Genomic DNA, 22,090 nt, shown 5'->3' with positions numbered 1-22,090 from the left:
TTGTCTCTGCTGAGGACACCTTCACTTGAATCCTCTTATTGAATAAATTTTGACTTGTGCTCCTTTTTATTTCTCCACAACTGATGTAGAGCACCACGTTGCTGTTGCTGTTCTTCCTCCTCCCTCACTGGAGCTGCTACAGAAACACTTCCCTCTCAAGGTGTTTTTAAGGGGAGCTTTATGGACACAGACACTTCACATTAGCACACTCTTACCACAAGCATACACATAAAATCCCACCTTTTTATTATGGCATATGGTATTTTTTTTTTGTTGTTGTTTGAGTGTGTAAATACCACACGGGTATGACAAAAAGGGAAAGAAATACCAACGCTGCGATAGATACAGAGTCATGCCATTAGCAATACAGCTTCATACGATGGATTTCCAAGATACAAAAAGTCTGGGGGGGTTGTTTCTTTTTACATTGAAATAACTTTACAGTGTTCTGTGAGCGTTGCTTTAGAACCAGAAGAGAACAAACAAAAAAATAAAAATTAAAATATGCTGAGAACAACTACAAGCAGGATTCATTTTAATGGTTAACAGAAGAACTGTAACTTTGCTCTAGAACAGCATCTATTAAACACACGTAACAAGAGGTAAGCAACTATACAGAAGGTAAGAGATTCCACCACAGGAGTCAAGTCAGGGGCAGGAAGAGGGAAATCTGGAACTGCATGGTTTTATTTGGTCACAAAGTTTGAACTGAGTGTTTAAAATGAAGCACCCTTAAAGATGCAGTACTCCTATTTAAAACAATACAGAAACTTCCCAAGAGACTAGAACCTATATTCTGGAAAAAAAAAAATTAAAAAAATAATAATAAAAAAAAATTAGACATTTTAAAAAAATTCCACACATCTCTAGGCTCGTGACTTAACTTACTGGTACAAAGTAGGCTGGCAGGTCTTCCTGAAGCAGCATCAGTGCCCAGAAGCAATGCCACCATAAAAGTACAGTATCTTTGGGGTGTCCAAGACAAGGCTGACACTTCTGACCCGACGTCAGAACGATCCATTTGTCTGCCAAAACATTAGGCAAGAAAAGGAGACACTGCATCTTTTTTTTTTTTTTTTCCCACCACGTTGCCCGGCTCTAGCAGAGCTAAAACGTTCTCTTTGGGCCAAGACTAACAGAAACCACTTTGTCAAATATTCTTCAGGTTTCCTGCCAAACTGGATTTATGGGTGGTTTGTTTGGTTGGTTTTTTTTTTTAGTAATTTTTTTTTTAAAAAACACTTTTTTTTTTTTTCCTGACAGTCTCTAAAGCAATCCTGGAACATTTAACAGTCACTCTTCCACAGTTTAATTGTTTTGTCGTTTTCTAGTGCCGCTGACGCGATGATGTTTTCTGTTGGGTGACAGGCTGTCGAGATGACAACATCTAAGAAAAAAAGAAGATATAAAGCCACAATTATTTGCAGCAATGAAGTCTGGTTCATATGTCAGGCACTTCTGAAAATTAACATGTGTTGCTACCATGTTTTAAAACAGCAAAGCCAAGTTATTACTAAAACAGCGAAGCCAGGTTGTTATTTCCTTGTAGCAGAATTCACTGCATTATTTGTAAATATTTTAAAACTGTAGCTCCTCTGTGAGAGAAAGTACAAGTAAAAAAGAATTAAGAGCAGTAGTTGGAAAGTGTCTGACAGGTTTCAAAATGTAAGCACTCTTTACATTCTACTTCCTGCTTATATCTTATGTCTCACACAGCTCATCAAAACCCAGATCGTTCTTTTCTTGTCATGTAAAGTATTTCCAACATCCCAGTCAATGCTCAGGTAGCACTTCATCTTCAGAGCCTTGCACTAGCCAGAAAATGAAAACCTGCTGCCACTGCCCCCACTTACAGTCTAAACCAATGGAAAACAGCCCAAATCCATGGAATGTAGCCCAAAGCAAAGGACTGAGGACGCTGAGGTGTCACAGCACAGCCTCTTTTAGTTGGCACAGTTAAAACTGCTCTTTCTTAAGACTCAGACTTAGTTATCCATCAGGTGACATCTCAGCTCTGCCTTCAGGACCAGGCAGAGTTTGTCTGTCTGAAGAGTACGGACATTTACAGTCCTCATCACCCTCATCCTTGATAGCTGCAGCTCTGGAAGGTGTTCCAAAGCAATTCAAAGTCACTAACATTATGAGTCACTTAATTATCTTGACCAGGTCTGTCCTCAAGGAAATCTCTTTTGCAAGCTGATGGCAAAGTTCTCACAGTGAAAGAATAAAATACTTTCAATGCCCATAAAACCCCTTCATAAAAAGGAGCAAACTCCCAGGGTTCAATTAAGCTTCAGCCAGCCAAAAATTTATGGGTCTGACAGTCAAAACTAAACATCAGAGAGAAAATGTTCAAGCTAAGCCCTCATTACAAGCTGACATGAGGGATATCCCATCAATAAATACAAAATCCTCTTCCACACCTGTGTGTCCTTGTAATTTCTGTACAATCTCTTTTGTCTGAAGGTTCCAAATATAAACCAGGTTGTCTTCTGACCCAGACACGATCCACTGGAGGGGCAGAGAGAAAACACAGTTATTTTAATCTGTAACAGTAAATATTTCATTGTCATCATATGAAAGGGAAGAGGAGGAAAAGTCAGGGAGCCTGCAATGGGACAGAGGGCCCACCTAGAGACACCGACACCTGTGAACCAGCACCCACCAAAAGAGGTTTCCAGCCCTAAATTTGTTTTATCTACAAAGAAGAGCAGTAAAAATGGCACAAATAATCACCAACCTTGCCACCAGTAACAGAGAAATTGGCAAATATGCAGTACTTCTCATTTTTGTGTCCTGTGTATGTCTTCAGGCACTGCAAGTGAAGAGTCACAAGTCATTAATGCAGCTGGGAGGGAGTATTCTCAGTCAAGGACAAACTCTTGGCAGAAAAAAACTAAACATATCTGCCTTGTTTCCCACCCTGCCACTTATCTAGAGGATGCAGAGGGCATCTCTGCCCCAGAACACAAAAGAAATAAAGCTCTAAATTTGTCATATTACCACAGTGAAAGAGATCAAAGGCAATGTACTGTTCATGAAGAGAAAAATGCAGAAATATTGCTGTACTTAACGCCCCAGGCCTATGTGGGAGCCAAATATTTTAATTTCTTTTCTCTTCAAAGGCATCTTTAGCTAGAGAATCATGGAATAGTTTGAGTTTGAAGGAATCTTTAAAGGTCTACCATGGGCAGGGACACCTTCCACTAGCCCAGGTTGCTCCAAGCCCTGTCCAACATGGCCTCGGACACTTCCAGGGATGGGGCAGCCACAGCTTCTCTGGGCCACCTGTGCCAGGGCCTGCCCACCCTCACAGTAAAATATTTCTTCCTCATATCTAGTCTAAATCTACCCTCTTCCAGTTTAAAACCATCACCCCTTGTCCTATTGCAACAGGCCCTGCTAAAATCTTGTCCTCTCTAATAAAGGGGTACTAAGACTTTTTTCTATAGTGCTCCTAAAATGTTAAACAAGTTCAAAAAGCACAATGAATCCAGGTTTCTCTATAAGCTTAGCTCAGTCTACATAGTGAGATAGAATTAATTACCTTTCCTTTGCTGTAGTCCCACAGTTTAAGAGTGCTAAAAAAAAAAAAAAAAGAAAACCAAAAGATCTTAATTCTTGGGGATTTTTTTAGTCTAACAGTTTCTTATCAGCACAAAAAAATTTCTCCACAGTAGATTCCTTAAAGTCTACATGGTTCATTTTAGCCTGGTTTCAGAATGCAGGGTTAGTTAACTCCAAAGTATCACTTTTACTGCCATACCATTCATATTGTCCCCCATGAAAACCAGTATATATAAAGTCATGCAGTACCATTACTATGGCAGCCAAAGAGCAGTAAAATAAAGTATTATCTGTTACCCAACACTCAAAGCCTGTGTGTTTTTCTCTTTTTTTTCTTAATACTTACTTGTCCAAAGTTGCAGCTAATATGTATTTGCCATTTGGTGAGAATTTCACAAAAGACACAGGAGGGTTGTCATCATCTACAGAGAAATTAAAAGCATTATTAGTGCACAGCTGTATTGCCTCACTGGCAGAGAACTTCTTTGGACATTAATTTGTTGTTAACAGTTCCACTGAAACAGAATATCTGTGTCAAAACAGCAAAAAATAGAGCACAGACAGGAAATATTTCCACTTACCAATCAGTGTCTTCAAGCACTGGCCTGATGCTGTATCCCAGATTCGACTATTAAAAACATACAAGAGCCATTACTATTGGTTTTGAAATCTCTGTTCTAATTTCAACATTACAAAGGTTGGGGTTTTTTTTTTTGAAGTCTTTTTTTAAAATGCAAAAGGTTTGAAGAGTGATGCAGACAAGAAATAATCACTTACCAGAGTCCATCGTAGCTACTTGACACTATCAGGGATCCATCACGATTGAAATGCACCTGCAACGTTATTAATACTAAATATTAATTATTAAAATCGATAACCTTACTGATGTTCATAAACATTTGATCTTTAAGTTCCCATGAAGTCCTTATCCTCCATCACTGACATGGAATACATGTTTCTTCAGAAGCTAAGAACACATGACCACACAGATGCCCTGTTCAGACAGCATCAGCAAATTCAAACCTGGAGATCGTACCTTATCATTTAAGAGCATGGAATTTAACCTCTTATGTAACCACCTGTATGTTTTAAGGTCAATTTATTGCCTTTACACACCTCCAAATACGGCTATTTTAAAGAATTACCACTACAAAGGTACATTTGTGAGTGTGAAGTTTCTTCTATGCAGGGCAGAATGATCACATTACTGTAGCCACAATTCAACATATCTGAGGCTCAATTTTTTTCCAGTTTTATCCATTTCAAAAGCATTCAGGATTTGAACCAGTTTTATTCCTTCATTTGAGCTGCATTCTGAGCTTATTTCACCTGTTAAAGGAATGAGGTTTGAAACACAAGCGTTCTAGGGAACAACCCTCCTCAGGATTTTAGTAATAATTGAAACATGAAAGCAGGAGACATTCAGGTTGTTCTCTGAGCATCAGGAGACCACAAATCTGTGTCCCAGCATGACTGCCAGACTCAGGTATGACTGGCTCACCTCTAGTCTATTCACATTAACACCCAGGACCAAAATCCATAGAGATGTCAGAGAAAACACTGTTCATTCCATTCCCACTGAGCAACGACCGCCGGCAACAACCACAGCCCGGCCTCTACACCATGTAAGGGTTTGATAACACTCAGAACACAACCCACTCCTCTAGAGAGGCAGGACAGGAGCTCTGCTAAACAAAATAAGCATGTTAAGTGTGTTCATTTATCGTGAGGCACTTACAGCTGAAACTGGGTCAGAATGAGCAGGCAACGTCTTGAGGCACTTCCCTGTTTTCACATCCCATATCCTCACGCTTTCGTCAAACTGGAGGTGGAAGAAATGCACAAGGTGGTTTTAGAGAAGCACCTATTCAAGGCATGCAAGATGTTACAGCCTGACTATGGCATGTGCCTGCCTCCAGCTGGACCAGAAAGCTCAGGACACAGGCACTGCACAGAGCAGGAAACACAGACTGGGAACAACTCCCTGAACTCCTCCTCTCCATGTAGGAAACCTGCCCGTTCAGGATGGGTTAAGGGCTTCAGCGTGTCCCCAGGCAAAGGCAGCAGTTCATCTAACTACAAGATGTGCATGTGGGGGAAGACAGAATTTAAATGGATTGGGTGACTCACATTCTTTCATTTTATATTATTTTCAAACCATGTACTAAGATCTGACCTGCTCTGCAGAGGGTCCAGGTGACTATAAGTCACACTGCAGTTAAATTAGGGTCTAGGTGATTGGAAACTATAAGCAAAGTTGTATTGTAAATTCTGTATTCACTACTTAAAAATTATAGTACATTGACTTGGGTTGTAGAAATTCTGTGCCATTCTAATCATAAATGCATGCTGTATTAATCATAATAACATGTTAGGAAAATAAAGGTGTAATTGTAACTATGATTTAGGGCTGCCATCGTTCTGCCAAGGATCCCTAAAGAACCTGTCTGTCCCTTTAGTGACAGGTGACAGAGCGTGCAGTACTTGCTTTTCACAGAGGAAAAAAAGGTAAATAAATCACTCACTGAGCCAGAAACGATGAGGTTTGACTGAGGGTTGAAGTTGCAGCAGAAAACGTAGTTACTGTGCCCTTTCAATGTCTTTAAGCACTTACCCTGAAATAAAATTTCAGTTAAATGTACAGCACCCTCCAACACCATAAATGCATTCAGATAAGCCACATTCAGGTTAATCACTGTGCAAGACATAAAGAAACCATCCCTCACCCCAGATTTAGATGGGCAGAGGACCAGCTACAACAAAGCAAGAAAGAAAAATAATTCAACATATTTTTAATGATTGCAGACAAGGTGCAAACTCTTTGGGCTACTCAGAAGACCCAAGCAGTTTAACATGCCTAACCAAAACTCAACCAAATTATCCCATTCTCACTGTAACTGCAGAAAAGGAAGGGGGAAAGAAGTACAAATAAGAGTAGTTGTGGTAAGAAGTTACAAAAAAGTTGCATCTGAGAGGTTGCTTTCAGAAACAAAGCCTGTGGATGCACTGCCACCAGAAGGCTTTAGTGCTCTCTCTCTCTGAGGGATAACAGGCCCCTCATGGCACCCACAAGCATCCCCCTCTTTCCAAGAGCAGAGGAGCCAGAGCTTATAACTCTACCTCTCATCAAAGCACATCAGGCTGTCTCTCAGAAAAATGTGAGTAACAGAGGCCAGTGTTGGAGAAAATGAAGGTAAATAACAATTTCTGCTCTTACCGAGCTTACATCCCATATTTTGAGAGTTTTATCATCGGAGGCAGAGACAAGAAGGTTGGAATCTGATGACCAAGCAACATCAGAGATTCCCTAAAACAAAGGAAAACAATTCTCTTCTCAGCTCTGTTTGTTCAGCGACACAGAAAAATGGAAAACACAGACTGCATGTTACACTCACAGCTGAAGCCTGAATGAAAACTGGGCCCTGAGAGTCAGGAATTCAGTGATTTCACTGGGTTAAGAGCTCCTTTAACATATGTTCATTTTAAGCTAAACCATATACTCTGAACACATCAATGACTTGTTCACACAGTTCTTGCTGTGGCCACAAAACCCTTTGTTGGAATTCATAAACAGAATGCTACATAAATTAATCTGAGTAAGTGGCTTTTCCTCATGACAAATGGCTGCTCTTTATGGTCTGACTTCCCAAAGGCTGGGGAAGAAGATTCTAGTGGTTTTTCTATTGGTAAATCTTCATTTCTGCTCACAAAACTTCAGTGCATAAGGAACTTCAGAAAAACAAAACCAAAGGGTTTGGGAGTTTGTGTTTTCTTTAGAACTTTGCAGAATGAGTAAGTGTTGTGTTTATGTAGGCAAACCCACAAGAAAAATTCAGTCTCCTTAAAAGGAAAGTCATTTTGTTCCATACACAAGGGAAAGATGGAACAGGACAGAGTGTTACACAGATTTTCACCCAAGAATGCCCTGCCCCGTGTCTGAGGTGGGTTCTCCTTAAATTCAGGGACAAAAGGAGCTGCCTGGGCAGGGAGTAAGCAGGTACTCCATTATCAGCCTGCACTTCACCCAAATTCCCAGCCTGATCCAGCATTACTCCAGCAATTCCAGGACTGTATAAACAAAGAACTACAAAGCAAGACTGAAGAACAAGCCTTTTACACCAGTCAAACTAACACAGAATAGAAACTTCTGGAGGAGGAGAAAGCACAATTCTTTAGAAATAAATTTATACAGCAATCCCTTCACACTTACCAGTTTATGACCAGATATTGTTTTCTCAAACTTGCCATCATACGCTCCCCAAATTTTAATGAGTTTGTCAGCAGCTGGAAAAGAACGTGGCAGTTCAGAGATGAACAGCACCGACAGGCAGAGCTGCCCCTGCCAGAGGGGAGGGAATACAGTAACTGCATCTCTGCAGACACCGGGCAGTTCTCCCTCCCTGCACAGAACTCCATGAATAAGGTGATATGGAACTGGTAAAGAACAGCTTCCTACAGGCCAGGCTGCAGCAGCTGAGGTTACATAAGCTGCCTGGAATGCAGAGAGTCTCCAGCAGCTTTAGTTTCTCTCATGACAACTTGGGTTTCTACTTTTGTTTTAGACTGCCACTGGTAAAAGCAGTGCTGGTCCATGGGAATGCTGAAAGGCTTTTGCCCCAAAAAGAACTAAAATTACACCACAAGCTGTAATGAATTAATGCCTGCAGAAACCCAAACATATTACCCATGCTAACTTGCAAAACGTACGCCAGAGGAAAAAAGTTGATATTTGCCAGATGTAAAGGTTGGAAAACCTGGGCAGGGGAGAGGGAGGGACTCTTATGAGGACACTTGAACATAAGAATGATTTATATATGGAACACTGCACTGCTCTTATCGAGGCTGTCTGCACTTAAAGCCCCAAGTCATTCCCATGTCTGGAAGATGTTCCAGTGGCCCTTGTCAACTGCCCTTTTCCTTATATATGGATCCTCTCTGGATCACTGAGGGTCATCTAAACACATTCAAATGCTGAACACCAAAAAAAAACAAACAAACATTATGAAATACCAAAGTTGACAGGAAGAGGACTTGTTCTAATACTTAGGAGAGCAAGAAGTGAAACACTATTTATACCAACCTTCTGCATTTCATTGAGGTAACCAAAGGCTCTAACTACCAAACGTCACAGAGAACAGAAGCACATGGCCAGTCCTCTGTATCACACTTACAGCCCAGTAACACCTTCCTTATTTCCCAGAGCTCAGCTTTGCCTGGAGATGCTGCACACAAAGTTTAATTTAAAAGCTTAAGCCATGTCTTTAGCAACACAGAGAAGCTCAAGGGTTTCCTTTGCACAGGGAAAGAACCCTGTTTGGTTTTGCCCATTTGCTCAATAGAGCAAGCTGAACAGGATTCTCCAACCTGGCAATCCAGTGTTCAAAGTAACAGAACTTAAACAGCTCAAATCAGATTATTTCGAAGACTGACAGCTTTGGTATCACTCCTTTAAGGAAAACCATGACACTACATCCCTTTTCTACCTGAGAGAGGTAACACTAAAGACAGGCCCTTCCCCAAGGCTCACATGTGCATGTTTGAGATGAGTTAAAAAGCAAGCAATACTTACAGGAGCTGGCAAGCCACTCTCCATTAGGACTAAACTTGACTGATGACACTGCCTTTGTATGTCCAGCTAATGTGAACTTCAGAGCATAGTTTGGTTTTACTGGAGCAGGCTGTAAGAAAAATACGTGTGAATGAGTTAAATTCCAAATTCAGCACCTCAGTGACCAGCTCTGGTCAGCACACAGGAATGGATTATGAGGATATTCACCATAACAGACACTCCAGCATTTACATTCCTCTTCCCTTCTAATTCCAAAAAAACAACAAAGCAAAACAAGCTCCCTTTCTGTCTTGGGCCTTACTGATTCAAGCACAACACCAGCTCATCCTTGATATGAATTCCATCCAAGCCAAAAACAAACAGGTGAGAATAATCCAACAGTCCAACCACAAAGTGCTTGGCAGTTCAAAATAACACTCTTGGTTATTGATCCCTGCAGTGCTTTTGAGTGTTTGCAGTTTTCAGCTCCATCATGAATTAAATCACAGGCCAATTTCTCTGTGCCCCTAAAAATCCCACTTTTACCCTTTTCACCCTTTGCAAAGGCTTCATGGTAAGAGAATATCCTCCTCCTTTGAGCATCTGTAGGTTTCAAAGAACCTGAATAACTTTCCCCATGCTGCAACTATGATCACAGATTCCCCAGTTCTCCCATCACCTCCAGGCATTCCAAGGATACAAACAACCTGCCTTTGTCATGCTCAGAGCAACAAGAGGCAAAAACTTCCTTAGGACCAAAAAGACCCCGAGCACTACAGGAGAGCTGCACTCCATCCCCTCTTCCCATGAAATCCTCAGCACAACAGCAGGAGCAGAGACATGGAAAAGATCTCAATCTGCATGAGAATTCAAACCCCTAATTCTGGCCTGGCTGTTCAATATGCAGGTAGTTCCGTGTGTATTTACAGGGATATTGTTCAGAGCCCCACACACACCTTGCTCTGATTGGTGGAGGAGGAAGGAGTAGATTGTGTTTTGGTGGATTCTGCATCTGGCTTCTTTTCTTCTGTTGCCATGGTTCTGGAGCTGGCAAATGAGACTTATGGGTGCTTGAAGGGGAGAATGAATGTGCTGCTTCAAAAGGCAGCTCTTGCCACGGAGAAGAGAACCGCACTGAAAGGAAAACAAAATATTCTCATTAGCTGTCAAAAAGGATACTCGGCAGCCAGAAGAGTGAGACTGGTCTAAGTGCAGGTCGCCAGAAGCAAGTATGAAAACGCTGTTTATTATCTGTTGAGCAACACAGCAGTGTTTTAGGCCTTCAGACCTACTCGTGCAAATGGCCAAGAACCCAAGCCACGTCCTTTGATCACTTGTTGGAAAGCTTTTTCCCCCACTCTGCCCCACTCCAAACAGAAATAATGCACAATAGCTTTGAGGTGTGCCAGGGTTTCTAGTTCACATAAACCAAAACGCTTTTAACAAGCACTTAATACACAGTAAATACAAAAGCTTGCATGCAAGATGGAAGGAACAGTCCCAGGCCTTTTTATTTTATTAAGGTGAAGAATACAAGACCATTATGAACACAAAAAATAGCCAGCACTTCCAAAGCTTAAGACCCTGCTGGATTCCTTTCACCTCAAAATGCAAGTATTTTGGTCTCATATTTTCCTCCTCAACAGTCTGACCATCAAACCATGCCCTTCTACACCCAGGACTTCCCCCTGACTGGAAATAGCTTTGGATCAGTCCCTCCAGACTCGCTTTCTGTAACAAAATCTGACGGAGCGCAGTGCCAGGATTTGGTAATCAGGGCTGATGCTGCAGAGAGAACAAATCTCCACTGCAGCTCAGCCACATTTCGGCTCAGGATCAGAATCACCCCCAGCTCACACTGTCAGGATTTGCCTTCCAAGTGTGCTCACAAATATCCCAGCACTGCTGCCTCTCCTTTTGCTGGTGGCAGCACATTTGGGAGCAAGAGCGTTTGTTCCCAGGATCCACTGGCATTCCAAGCATCTCCTCCCCGGGAGGGTGCAGACTAAGGCGCTACCAGTTGCCTGCAGGCTGTACCCAGCCTTGTGCACGGCTGGGGAGACCAGAGAGTCCCAGAATGGGCCAGCTGGGCCATCTGCTCCCACCTCCCTGGCCATCCCAGAGCACATGGCACAGGGCTGCGTCCAGAGTATCTCCACTGAGGGAGACTCCACACCCTCCCCGGGCAAATCTGGGGGTGGGGGGGCACGACGAGAAATTAAAGTTTCCTAACGCGGATCTGCTCCTTTTCGCACGGAGCTAATCCGGGCGCTGGGGCGAGCACGAACACCGATTGCCTGGCCATTGGGGGTGGGGGGCTCCATTCCCGGGGAGCTCCATTCCCAATGGGGGGGTGCCTCCATGGATGAGGGTCTCTCCAATCCCGTGGGAAGGGACTCCATTCCCCAGGGAAGGGGGAAGGGGGGGGGTGCTCCCAGCACATCCCAACGCATCCCCCACCCCACCCCACCAGGCACGCGGTACCGATAACACCCCCCAGCCGCCCCCTCTCCTCCCAGGCCCCCGAACGCCCCTTCCCCGCCCACCCTCGCTCTGGGAAGGGGTGCGCGGGAGTCCCAAATTCTGGAAGGCGGATCGGGGGAGGGTTCGGAGGGGATCCCCACGCGGTGAGGGGAGTATGAGGGGAGGTATCAGGGGAGAGTATGGGGGGCCGCCTGTGGGAAGAGGAGGAGGGAGGGAGGCGAGGGAGGCGGAGGCGGCGCCGCGCGCGGGCAACGGCCGTGAGGGGAGAAACCCCCCCCATCCCCATCCCCATCCCCCCGGGGCGGTGCGGGAGACGGAGAGACGGGAGGGGAGCCCGGAGAGGAGCCCCCGCCGCCTGCTCGGTGACTTACCCGGGGGGGATGGGGAAGGGGAGGAGGAGGAGGACGATGAGGGGGGGGCGGCCGGCGCCTCCTCCGCGGCGAGGGAGGAGCGCGGCCGCGGGAGGGGAGAGGAGAGGAGCGGAGCGGGGGGAACGCGGCGGCGGGTCCGGGTCCGCCACAGGCGGGGAAGGCGGGCAGGGCGCCTGCGCGGGGCGGCGCGGAGGCCGCACAATGCCGCTCTCTCCCGGGAGCGCTACGGCGCGGCCCGAGAGCCAAAAAGAGCGCGCGGCCCCGCCCCTCCCCTCCCCTCCCTCCTTTCTTTTCCCTCCCCTCCCTCCTTTTCGTTTCCCTCCCTTTTTCTCCTGGGTGTTTTTTTCCCCTCCCTTCGCTCCCTTCGCTCCCAGCGCCCGCCGCTGCCTGTGCGCCGCGTGGCCCCCCCCCGTGGGTGCGGGTCAGGTCCAGCCCGTGTGGGAAGCAGGGTCAGGTCCAGCCCGTGTGGGAAGCAGGGCCAGGTCCAGCCCGTGTGGGAAGCAAACCAGGACACGCAGAGGGACAGGGGATGGGTGGCCGCGGCTCTGCGGTCGTTGCAGCTCCGTTGAGCCCGGCTTGGAGAGGGTTGGGTGTCGTTGGGGTTGCACGAGTGCGGGTTGGATGCGCACAGCAGCCCCCTCCGATGAAAGCTGCTGTGTGGTAAGACCAAGCGAGTTCACACGGCAGTGATGTCTACGTGGTGCCTACAATAAGGTCTATAATGTCTGTTTAATGCCTGTGATAATGTCTACAGTGTCTACATGATGTCTGTAATAATCTCTGTAAGGTAGGAATCGGCCTCTTCTCCCAGGGAACACAGGACAGGACAAGAGGACACGGCCTCAAGCTGTACCAGTCGAGGTTCAGGCTGGACATGAGGAGGAATTGTGTTCACGGAAAGGGTTGTTAAGACACTGAAAAGGGAGGAACTGCCTATAATAATGTCTATATAATGTCTATAGTCATCTCTGTAAGGTAACAAGGGATAGGACAAGAGTACACAGCCTGAAGCTGGACACCAGGAGGAATTTCTTCATGGAAAGGGTGGTTAAACATTGGAACTGCCCAGGGAAGTGGTGGAATCACCACCCCTGGAGGTATTCAGGGAACAGCTGGATGTGGCACTCAGTGCTCTCGTCTGTTTGACAAAGCGATGGTCAGAGGTTGGAGCTGATGATCTTGGAGGTCTTTTCCAGCCTAAATGATTCTGATGTGTGAGCCATTTAACACTGTAATCTTTGCCTGGGTGAGAGGATATCAAAGGCAAGAGTATCTGTTTTCTCTATGTATCGGCGCACAAAAGTCCTGACTCACAAAAGTGTTTAATTCATTAAGCCCAAACAGCCAACTTAGAGCTAAACATGTGTTTAAGCACTTCTCTGGAGAGCAGGAGGTTCTTCTGAACCCACACAGCACAAATTGCAGTCTGCTTTCATTTAAGAGGGAAGAAAAGGAGACGTGTGTCATCTACTGGCCCTTTAACACAGGAAGATATTTAGGTTCCAAAAATTCTAGTGGCAGTTGAGAAAGGAAAAGCTGAAAAAAACCTGTGGTAGAGTGAAGCCAAGGCCCTTCTCCTCCAGGCTGGGATCCCACATAGCTGAAGTCTGGAAAATAAGCCCTGCCTTCTAAATTCAGGGAGGTAAAACTGTTAGAAAAAACTGCACAGTCACCAGAACAATATTAAGAAATAAATCCAGTTCAGTTTCTGTTGGAGATTCTTCCAGATGGCTTTAGCTTAAAGTTTTCAGTCTTTTAAAAAATAAATATGAATTAAAATGAGAGAACACAAATCAAATCAGCGGTATAATGCTATTTATAAAATCTTCTTGTGACAGGGTGTTTTTGTTTCTTTCATGTTGAAGATAAAAGTTTGGTTTTTGCCTCTCAATGTCTGCTTTGTAAATTTTTGCCTGATATTTTATGTATATGGATAATACAGATATATACATGTATAAAACCCCTCACCTATGCTGAATAATATCTCTCTGGAACCTGAAAAATTACAAATTATTGTAGTCCTAAAAAAACCTTTTAGCTTCTAAGCACCATAGAGATATTTTTAAACAAGTTTAAAGTGTGATAAACTCCGTTTGGCCAAGTACCTGATCCCGTGCCAGGTTGGGTTTTTGACAGCACGGAGCTCGCAGAAGAAGACAACTCGGAGAGCAGGAACGTTGCTTTGGGACCGCAGAAAGTGAGGACCCAGGGCTTTGCATGGACAGAAATTTGGATGAAATTTAACTTGATGGTTATGAGTCATCTGTGAGGGTCTTTCTTGCTCCCCCAGCCAGGCTGCCACAGCTGGGATCAGCAGGATGTGACATCTGTCCAAATTCCCTCTCTGGAAAAGAGTGGGGCTTGGCAGGCTTCTCCCTCACAAAACCTTTCATTCCATTTGGTTCAAAATAGCCTGAACTTGGTGACCTGCCAAGTGCACTGGAAAAGACACCTGTCTGAGGTTTTTTAGGGGAGAGCAGCTTCCCATAATGATGAAAGGGAAAGAATAATCCATGAGTGGCTCAGATTGGAAGGAAGTACCTGCTTTCAGTGCTGCTTTTGGGATGGCTTTAGGGTGTTCAGGAACAGAGCTGGGGCCACAGCTCCTGCTATGTTTAACGTATATGATTTTGTCACAGGTTTTGCCAAGACCAGAACTAACCCAGTCCTGCAGATTTGATCCAAAGGACATCATTGTTTGTGGAAAAGCTCCCAGTAAATTCAGTACACGCTGGACCTGCTCTTTAGACCTGCCTGCTGCAAACCAGCTCGTGCTTACGTTTGTAGTGGTGAGTAATAAGGCACTAAGCTCACAAGCTGTGTGAGTCCATGTTTATGTTTTGGCACAATTGGTAATCTCAGCTCAGAGTTTTGTTTGCTTGGGCCTCTTAGCAGACAGAGGAAGCGCAGAACAGACTTGCTGTGTGTTACACTCTGCTCAAGAAACAGGGAGGAAGAACTCATGAGAGACCTGCTGCATCTTTCAGGCTTCTAAAGAGCAGCTGATCCCTGACACAGAGCTGTTTCTGGGTGGTTCCTAACATGCTGCTACGTGTTTTTTTTTCCTAAATCCCAGATACATCACATTCATATGTTTCTTCTGGGAATTAAAAACAAACACTGAACCTTTTCCAGGATGATATTTCTACCTCCCCCACTACACTACGAGCTTTGCTTGCATCACTGCCAACATTTGTTCATTTAAAACTAGGAAATCTTACCCCAGTGGAGAGCAGGTGGGGTTGGATTCATTCTGGCCTGGGAGGGATGTGTAGACACACTTAGTCTGGGCACGAGGGGCCTATGGAGGTTGAAGAACTGCTTTCAATGTGATATCACTGAACACTGCAAGTATCAAACTCCCCATTAGTAGAGACCTGTTAAGAAACAGCCCGTGATTCTGAAGAGCAGGTAGGACTTCCCAGAGGACTGGAGTCCTGCAGTGTGCTGTAGTATATCATGCAGTGCAGATTCCCCCCAATGGAAGTCACAGCCAAGTTAATGCATAAAGGCTGCTGATTTGAGAGCCCCAGACTGAGTCACACACGGTCTCACTGCCAGACGTGATGACAGCCTGCCTCTCCCAGGCACTTCAACTGGAGCAGCAGGTTCTCAGCACTTCTGTGAATCAGGAGCTCCATTCCTGGCTGGTGCAAATGGCTGCAACCACAATGAACGGACAGCTCTGTACCATTGACTCACACCCCTGAAATAGTTCTAGTGAAATCTGGCTATATTCATTACTCATTTTAATTCACAAATCGAAATGTTTGCAAGTGTTACCATTTGTTTAGACCATCTTTGCACTGTTCTCTCCAGTCTTTGTAAGAAGGCAGGAGGAAAAGTAAGGAAACATACAGGAATCCTTTAGGGCTTTGGCCAGCTGAAAATCTGGCACGTTCTAGTGTCTGTTGGTTTAAACTGCCAACTCAGCAGCACCCACTATTCACAGGCTTGCTTACCTGTGCAAACCACTGTGCTAACAGCAGGTGCTGGGTTCATTCATCCCACTGAATGTCTAACAAAACCATTCAGATGCAGGTAATTTCAAAGAAACATGTTTACTGTGGCCAAAGATACGTAGCCGTGTTGGCTGGGCATTTTCTCATCCATTCCCAAACTCTGTGGTCGCGTCCCTTTCTTCTCTCCCACAATAGTTTAGGCCTTCCCTCTGCTTCTTTCCATACATATACACCTTAGCCCACAGTAGCCCAGTCTCCAGCTCCTCCAAGTAAAGTGATCCTGATAAGACTCACCAAGGTCAGACAGAATATTCTGTGGGCTCTTCATGCCCTTCCTGTCCATTGCAGTGGAAGCCATTCACCTCTGTTTCTCTGGTTTGAGAACTTCCAGTCTGGAAGAACATTATTTAAATCCGCTCTGGAACCTTCACTGGATATTGGCCGTCTCCAGGCCACCGTTCAGATCATAATCAAAACTGCTCTTTGCAGATGAACACTTGCAAGATCCTTTGGGTCTTGGGTTGCTCAATTCTTTGCTGTCTTCCCTTCAAATAGCACAGTGCTGTGCCTTTGGGGGATTGTAGACACCCTGGCTCTTGGGTTCCCGGCTTGGGGGCTCTGCTCACCCTTTTCCAGATGAAGAGGGAACACCAAAGAGACAAAGGTTCTACAGGCACTGTCACATTCCCAGGAGTAAGTAACCAGGGTGGCCTCACTAACTGGTGTGTCCAGGCTCTCAGAATTTACAAAGAATGAGTCAGAAGAGCTGAGTCCCAATTTTGACTCTGCCCATGATTCTCTGCATCATCGTATTCCCTCTCAGCTTCCTCAGATGAAAAACAGGAGTCATAATATTTCCTTACCTACAAAGGCTGTTAGGAGGATTATTGCATTGTTGTGAATCCCACAGATGAAAGGTACTACAGAAGAACAAACTGCAATTATTTTTTCAAACCTCTGCCCTAGTCCTGTCATCCTTAACTTACTGAATAGCACTTACTCAATTGAGGAAATGCTGCCACTACAGTGAAGAAGATCATTGGAAAAGATGACTCTCTGTTGCAATAAGAGCATTTATCCCCTTGTGTTCAACACCCTTCTCCCTGCCACTGGGATGATCAGAATCACAGAATCCCAGACATTTACTAGACATTTTTAAGCAATCTTCTATTTGGGCTCTATTATTTCTTTATCCCAAACATGGCTGTTATTGAATTAATTCCCTTTTTATAATGTTTAACATCCACTCCAGAGATAGCAGCTGCTGTGTGAGGTCTCTTGGAGCCTGTGGTGGCTGATGGCTGACAAAACAGTCAGAATGGCCAAATTTGGCTGCCTGGAGGCGTGTGGAGCTCACATCAGCCTTTCATGTGCATGGACAGCGTGCCTAGGGATGTGCTCAGTGAGGGAGGGTCAGAATGCAATGCCAGTGTGGTATTCATACCCCTTCAGCAGCCTTCTCCACTTGGAAATCCCCAGTGCAAATACTAACAAAGAGCTCCCTTGCAGCAGGGAACTGTGGTTTTGATGGTGAAACAGGCGCTGAATGGTGAGGTAAAAATCAGAAGCTTGCAGTTAGTACCTAGAGCAAAGGTCAGGAAATTGGTGCTCCAGGTTAGGGTTCCCAGCAGCCCCTGATTAGTGTTAAATACGGTTGGGTGCAGTCACACCAGGCACTGTGTGTGGCCAGTCCTCACAAAACTCATCTAGTCCACAGAAACAAATATCTCCCTTTTCTGATTCCATCCCCTCTTGTTTTCAAAAGAATCAAGACTCCAAGAGCAGAGAAGCAAAAACTGCCAGTGTTTTACAGCCCTGAAAACCACACAGGGGGTTTGCACAAATAACATTTTTCGTGCTGAAGCCTGTGCACAAAGCTGCTGAGAAGGATGTTGGTACCACTGTTCATTATGGGTTAAAAGTATTGCAACAGGAGGAATAAATACATGGCAGGTGTTCGTTAACAAGGTACTAATTGGGTAACTGGAGGTGCAACATAAAGAGACCACAGAGGCCAATCAAAAGGCTTTGGGTGAATCTTGGATGCTCCTCTGAGCTGGGGGAGCAGGAGGAAGTAAAAAGCTGCTGCTGTAGTATTGCATTTTATGGGAAAGCTGATGTTAAGGTGTTTCAGAAGAAGCAGACTGTTATATCTTGTGAATGAAACTCTGTGACAAAATCAGTTCAGAATTTAATTTAGAGATTGCAACCAGCTTTTCCTTGGCTGAAGAGCTTTTACTTTGGGCCTAGGTAATTCGAGCTAGAATTGTTCTGATTTGATTTCACTGTACCTCCTATGGGGTTTATTGAAACTGAGTCAGCCTGTGCCTGTTTGGCTAAACCATTATCTAAACTCACTGCCATGCATAAAGAAGGCTTTAGGGATCCCAAATAATGTTTGCTTTCCTAATCCCTTGGAGGATGCAGGGGGGTTTCTTCAAGCACAAGTTTGCAGACCTACAGGTAGGTGCATGAGTGACTGGTGTGTTCTAGGTTGAAAGCTGATAGTGGTGAAATCTCTGGGGACAGTTTCCCATGTGAACTGTTTTGCCTGTTCAGCCTGATGCATAATGAACATTTTGGTAATTACATAATTACAATTTGGTATGAAACTTGTCTTACACCCACCCTGGGTGAGATAAGGAAGGATAAGGTGTAACTGGAGATGGCTTTTGAGTTGCTTTTGAGTTGGATGCATCCTTCACTGACAAGCTGCTCTTTAATGTGGATTTGCAGTGAAGATCAAGCTCCAAAATCTAACTTGTGCATGTTCCTCTGTGAGGTGAGTGCCCTGCCAGCTTGGAGGGCTTTGTGCTCTCATATGTTTGTGCTCTCTGGCTTTTCTTGCCTCTGCCTTTCTGCCTGCACTCTCCCATTTCTCTCTGCTCTCCTGTTGCACTCTTTGCACGGTGCTGGGGTTGCTGAACACTTTGCATTCGGAGCCCCCTGTTCAGCTCCTTATGGCTCTGCCAAGTCTTACATTGCAGCCAGCACATTTCCGTTGCAGGAGTTTGCCTCAAACTAAAATATAAGTGCATTTAAAAACCAAGCTTTCAGATTATGGCTCAGCTGAAAGCGAGCCTTTAGAGTGCACGGAGTATGTTTTCTGAGTGTTCATAATGAATACTCAGCCGATTGTTCCCTGCCCCCCTCCCTTGGAAAGCTTCAGCCTGCCAACTTTTCCCAGCCCCCAAGCCCAGAGCAGCAGCAGTTTTCATTTAGGGGCTCTTTGGTCATGCTCGTGATTTGGTGTCTGTGTATGTTATGGCATTCATGAATTCATACTCTGGTTATCCATGTGGATCAGGCGTGTACTGGAGCAGGACAGTGCATTCAAAGGATCTGACCTGGTTCTCTTCAGCTCTCAAATGCTTTGATGTACGTGTGCTCCTTTTGAATTGCCTTGACAATGAGCATAGAGCAGAACGGTGGTAAAAAGCGCCTTGTGCTCAAAGTCCAGTCCTTCCCTATATCCCTGATGTCTGATGTTCAGGACGCTTGTAGGCAGGGCAGAGTTCAGGTGGTGTTTCAGAGGGGTTTCCTCGCTCAGCCTGGCAGTGTGGAACAGTCAACCAGACACAGGGCAGGTTTGTGAGCACCAGTGTGGTGGTGCCCCTTGAGAAGACCCAGATTTTACCTTTTTCTCGCTGTTTGCACGCTGTGTGTTCCCACAGAGGCCACGGGCTCTGGGTGTGGAGGGTAGCAAAGTGATTTTTGGGTACCTGAAGTTGAAAAGAGCAGCTGGCAGGAGGGAAGTCCAAGTCACACACTGATCTAGAGTGGGGTTTGGGTGTTGATGTAAATGCAACTTCACACACAGCCTTACAAAGGAAATACTTCCAAGAGCAGAACGGCTGTGAGCGAGTTTCTGATTCGTGAGTTTGCACAAGCCTTGAAGTTGAGTGCCATAAAGCACTTTATCTTGGTTTTGGTTAAGGCATATGCACAACTTTGGTTCCATCCTGAGGCAGCTACAAGCACGGCTAAGTGGAATTTTCTTAAACATCTGTCCTCTTGCCTGTGCAAACCCCAGTCTTTCTGATGATATCATACCTCTGGAGAAATTTCAGTTCCATTGCTCACATCTTTCAAAAGCTAATCTTCCAGAAATAAGACCTTTTAGTAAAACTGCCTTCACCTTATGGTTACAATAAACTAACTTATTAATTGGCATCAGCGTGTGGCTGTCTGTACTGGCAGTGTGGCAGCCTCTGTTGGCACATGGTTCTACTTTTTTTTTTTTTTCTGCAGCAATTCAATCACAGTTTGGGTTGTAACTATTTTTTTTTAATTTCTGTTTGCATTTGTGGATTTGCTTCAGGACATGGGCAGCGTTGCTCTGTTGCTTGGAAGTGTCTGTAACAGCGCTCGTGTTTGTTGATGCTTTTATGGTGGTGTGTTGGTAAAATTCACATTGTTTTTATTGCATACATTAGATTAATTTCTGTTGTTTTCAGCAGTTGACAATATTATGAAATGCATCAACCAGTGCGAACTACGTCGGATTGTGGGTTTTCTTGATGGATTTTTTTTTTTTTTTTTTTTTTTTTTTTTTTGGCCAGCTACTACTCCAGCGTGCATTGGCGGCGGGCTATTTTTATTGCAGCTCGTATTAGTTGTTGCGTAATAAATGTGAGAGCGCATTACCCAATGCAAGCCGCGATTTAAAAAAAAAAAAAAAAAAAGGAAAAAAAAAAAAAACCCACAACACAAAAAAACGGGGGGGGAGCGAGAGCAAGCCAAGCTCCCGCAGTTGTGATTTAAAACTCGGTCCCCCGCGTGGGTCCCGCGTTTCCAGCCGCACTTTTTAAGGCTCTTGCCGTACCTTCAGAGCGGCGGAGGCGCGACGGCGGGCAGCGGAGGGAGGGGGAAGAAGAGGGATTTTCCCCGGCCATGTCTGCCCGGGGGACACCCTCCAGCCGCCGCCTCCCCGCGGCTCCTTCCCCGCCGTCCCCCCCGCCCCGCACCGAGCGGGGCGTCTTCCCCGCCGGGGGCACCGCGTTCGGCGGCGCCGCTGACCGGGGCATCACCCCTGCCGTCCCTCTCCCCTGCCCGCCGGCCCGGGGAGGGCGGGAGGGGGCCGGGGGGGGACCCGCCGGCTGCTGGGACTTGTAGTCCCGGCTGCGGCCACCGCTTCTCCCCCGTCCTTGCCCGGGACTACGGTCCCCACATGGCCTTGCGCCCCCGGCGCATGAGCGCTCGGGCGCTGTAGCGCATCTATTATACTGCCTTGCCGAGGATAAAAAGAAGAGCAACTGGAGGGACTATAAGGCAAACGTTGCTGGAGCTGCCGGGGCAAAGTAATCTATTTAATCTTTCCCTTTATTTGTTGGATGCTTTGGGTGTGCGTTGCTAGCACTGGGCCATGGTTTCTGGAGGGAGGGGGGGCCGGGGAAGAAGGGGGAGGAAAAGCAAAACCCACTTGGGAAAGGCCAATGCTGATTTTTTTTTTTTTTTTAAATTTTTTTTTCTCCCTCCTCTCTTCTACTGCTCCTTCTTCTTGCGAGAGCCCCGCGTCGCTCCCCGCGGCCCCGCAAGCCTTTGTGCGCCGCCACAATGCAACAAAGCGCGGCGGGGCTGGCTGCAGCCTGGCCATTGATTTCCTCCCGGCCCCGCCGCTCCTGCCCACCCTTTTCTTCTTCTTCTTCTTCGTCTTCTTCTGCCGCTTCTTCTCCATCTTCTGCTCCCCCCTCCCCTTCTCGCCGAGCGCCCGAAGACGCCCCGGCCGGGCGCAGCCGCGGCCCCGCTGAGCCCCGCGCCCCCAACGCAGGACGGGCTTGCTTTCTTTTCCCCCCCTCGCCTCCCCCCCCGCTTTTTTTTTTTTCCCCTCCTTCTCGGCTTTTTTTTTTCTCTCTTTTTTTTTTTTTCTTCTTTTTCTTCCCCCTCTCTCGCTCGCTTTCCCTCTCTCGCTCTCTCTGCCCGCCATCTTTTGAAGGGGGAAAATTAGGGGCGAGGAAAAGGAGGGCTGCGGGCGCGCTCTTAAAAAGAAAGAGGGAGGGGGGGGAAGGAGGAAAAAATAAATAAGGGAGGGAAGAGAGTAAAAAAAAAAAAAAAGAAAAGAAAATAAAGAGCGTGGAGCTTGGCGGGGGACCAGGCAGGCTGCAGCCCCCGGTGCCGGCGGTGTGCGGTGCCCGGTTCGGGTGCGGGGCTCGGCGGCC

The 22,090-nt window shown here is 45.9% G+C and overlaps 2 protein-coding genes across 2 annotated transcripts in view; one reads left to right on the top strand and one right to left on the bottom strand.

The window, feature by feature from the left end:
• Window positions 1–223: 223 nt before the first annotated feature.
• WDR5 (WD repeat domain 5) lies at window positions 224–12,082 on the bottom strand. The gene is made up of 14 exons (XM_050320208.1): window positions 11,971–12,082; window positions 10,072–10,249; window positions 9,137–9,245; window positions 7,778–7,851; window positions 6,785–6,874; window positions 6,093–6,182; window positions 5,306–5,389; window positions 4,345–4,400; window positions 4,149–4,195; window positions 3,914–3,989; window positions 3,548–3,581; window positions 2,741–2,815; window positions 2,424–2,511; window positions 224–1,387 (listed from the first exon to the last, which is right to left on the bottom strand). Exons 2-14 carry the CDS (start codon window positions 10,150–10,152, stop codon window positions 1,287–1,289), a joined length of 1,005 nt encoding a protein of 334 aa, XP_050176165.1. The 5' UTR covers window positions 10,153–10,249; window positions 11,971–12,082; the 3' UTR covers window positions 224–1,286.
• A 9,040-nt stretch (window positions 12,083–21,122) lies between these two features.
• The window catches only part of BRD3 (bromodomain containing 3), a 35,882-nt gene continuing 34,914 nt past the window's right edge, over window positions 21,123–22,090 (top strand). The window contains exon 1 of the mRNA XM_050320206.1: window positions 21,123–21,232. The gene's annotated coding sequence lies outside the window, so the exon portion shown is untranslated. The remainder of the gene's footprint in view (window positions 21,233–22,090) is intronic.

This window comes from Myiozetetes cayanensis, unplaced genomic scaffold (assembly GCF_022539395.1).
Source record: "Myiozetetes cayanensis isolate MyiCay16 unplaced genomic scaffold, myiCay2020 scf23, whole genome shotgun sequence".
Classification (NCBI taxonomy): domain Eukaryota; kingdom Metazoa; phylum Chordata; class Aves; order Passeriformes; family Tyrannidae; genus Myiozetetes; species Myiozetetes cayanensis.
The sequence above is the reverse complement of the archived record's forward strand: the minus strand, read 5'-3'. Positions and strand labels throughout refer to the sequence as shown.

What these genes read in the sequence shown, in the direction of transcription:
- WDR5 (XM_050320208.1), bottom strand. Translation starts at nt 10,152, where the DNA reads ATGGCAACAGAAGAAAAGAAGCCAGATGCAGAATCCACCAAAACACAA. An exon ending in CCTCCACCAATCAGAGCAAG is followed by an intron (nt 9,246 to 10,071) that starts GTGTGTGTGGGG and finishes TTTTTCTTACAG; the next exon opens with CCTGCTCCAGTAAAACCAAA. An exon ending in ATTCTGACCCAGTTTCAGCT is followed by an intron (nt 4,401 to 5,305) that starts GTAAGTGCCTCA and finishes ATAACGTTGCAG; the next exon opens with GTGCATTTCAATCGTGATGG.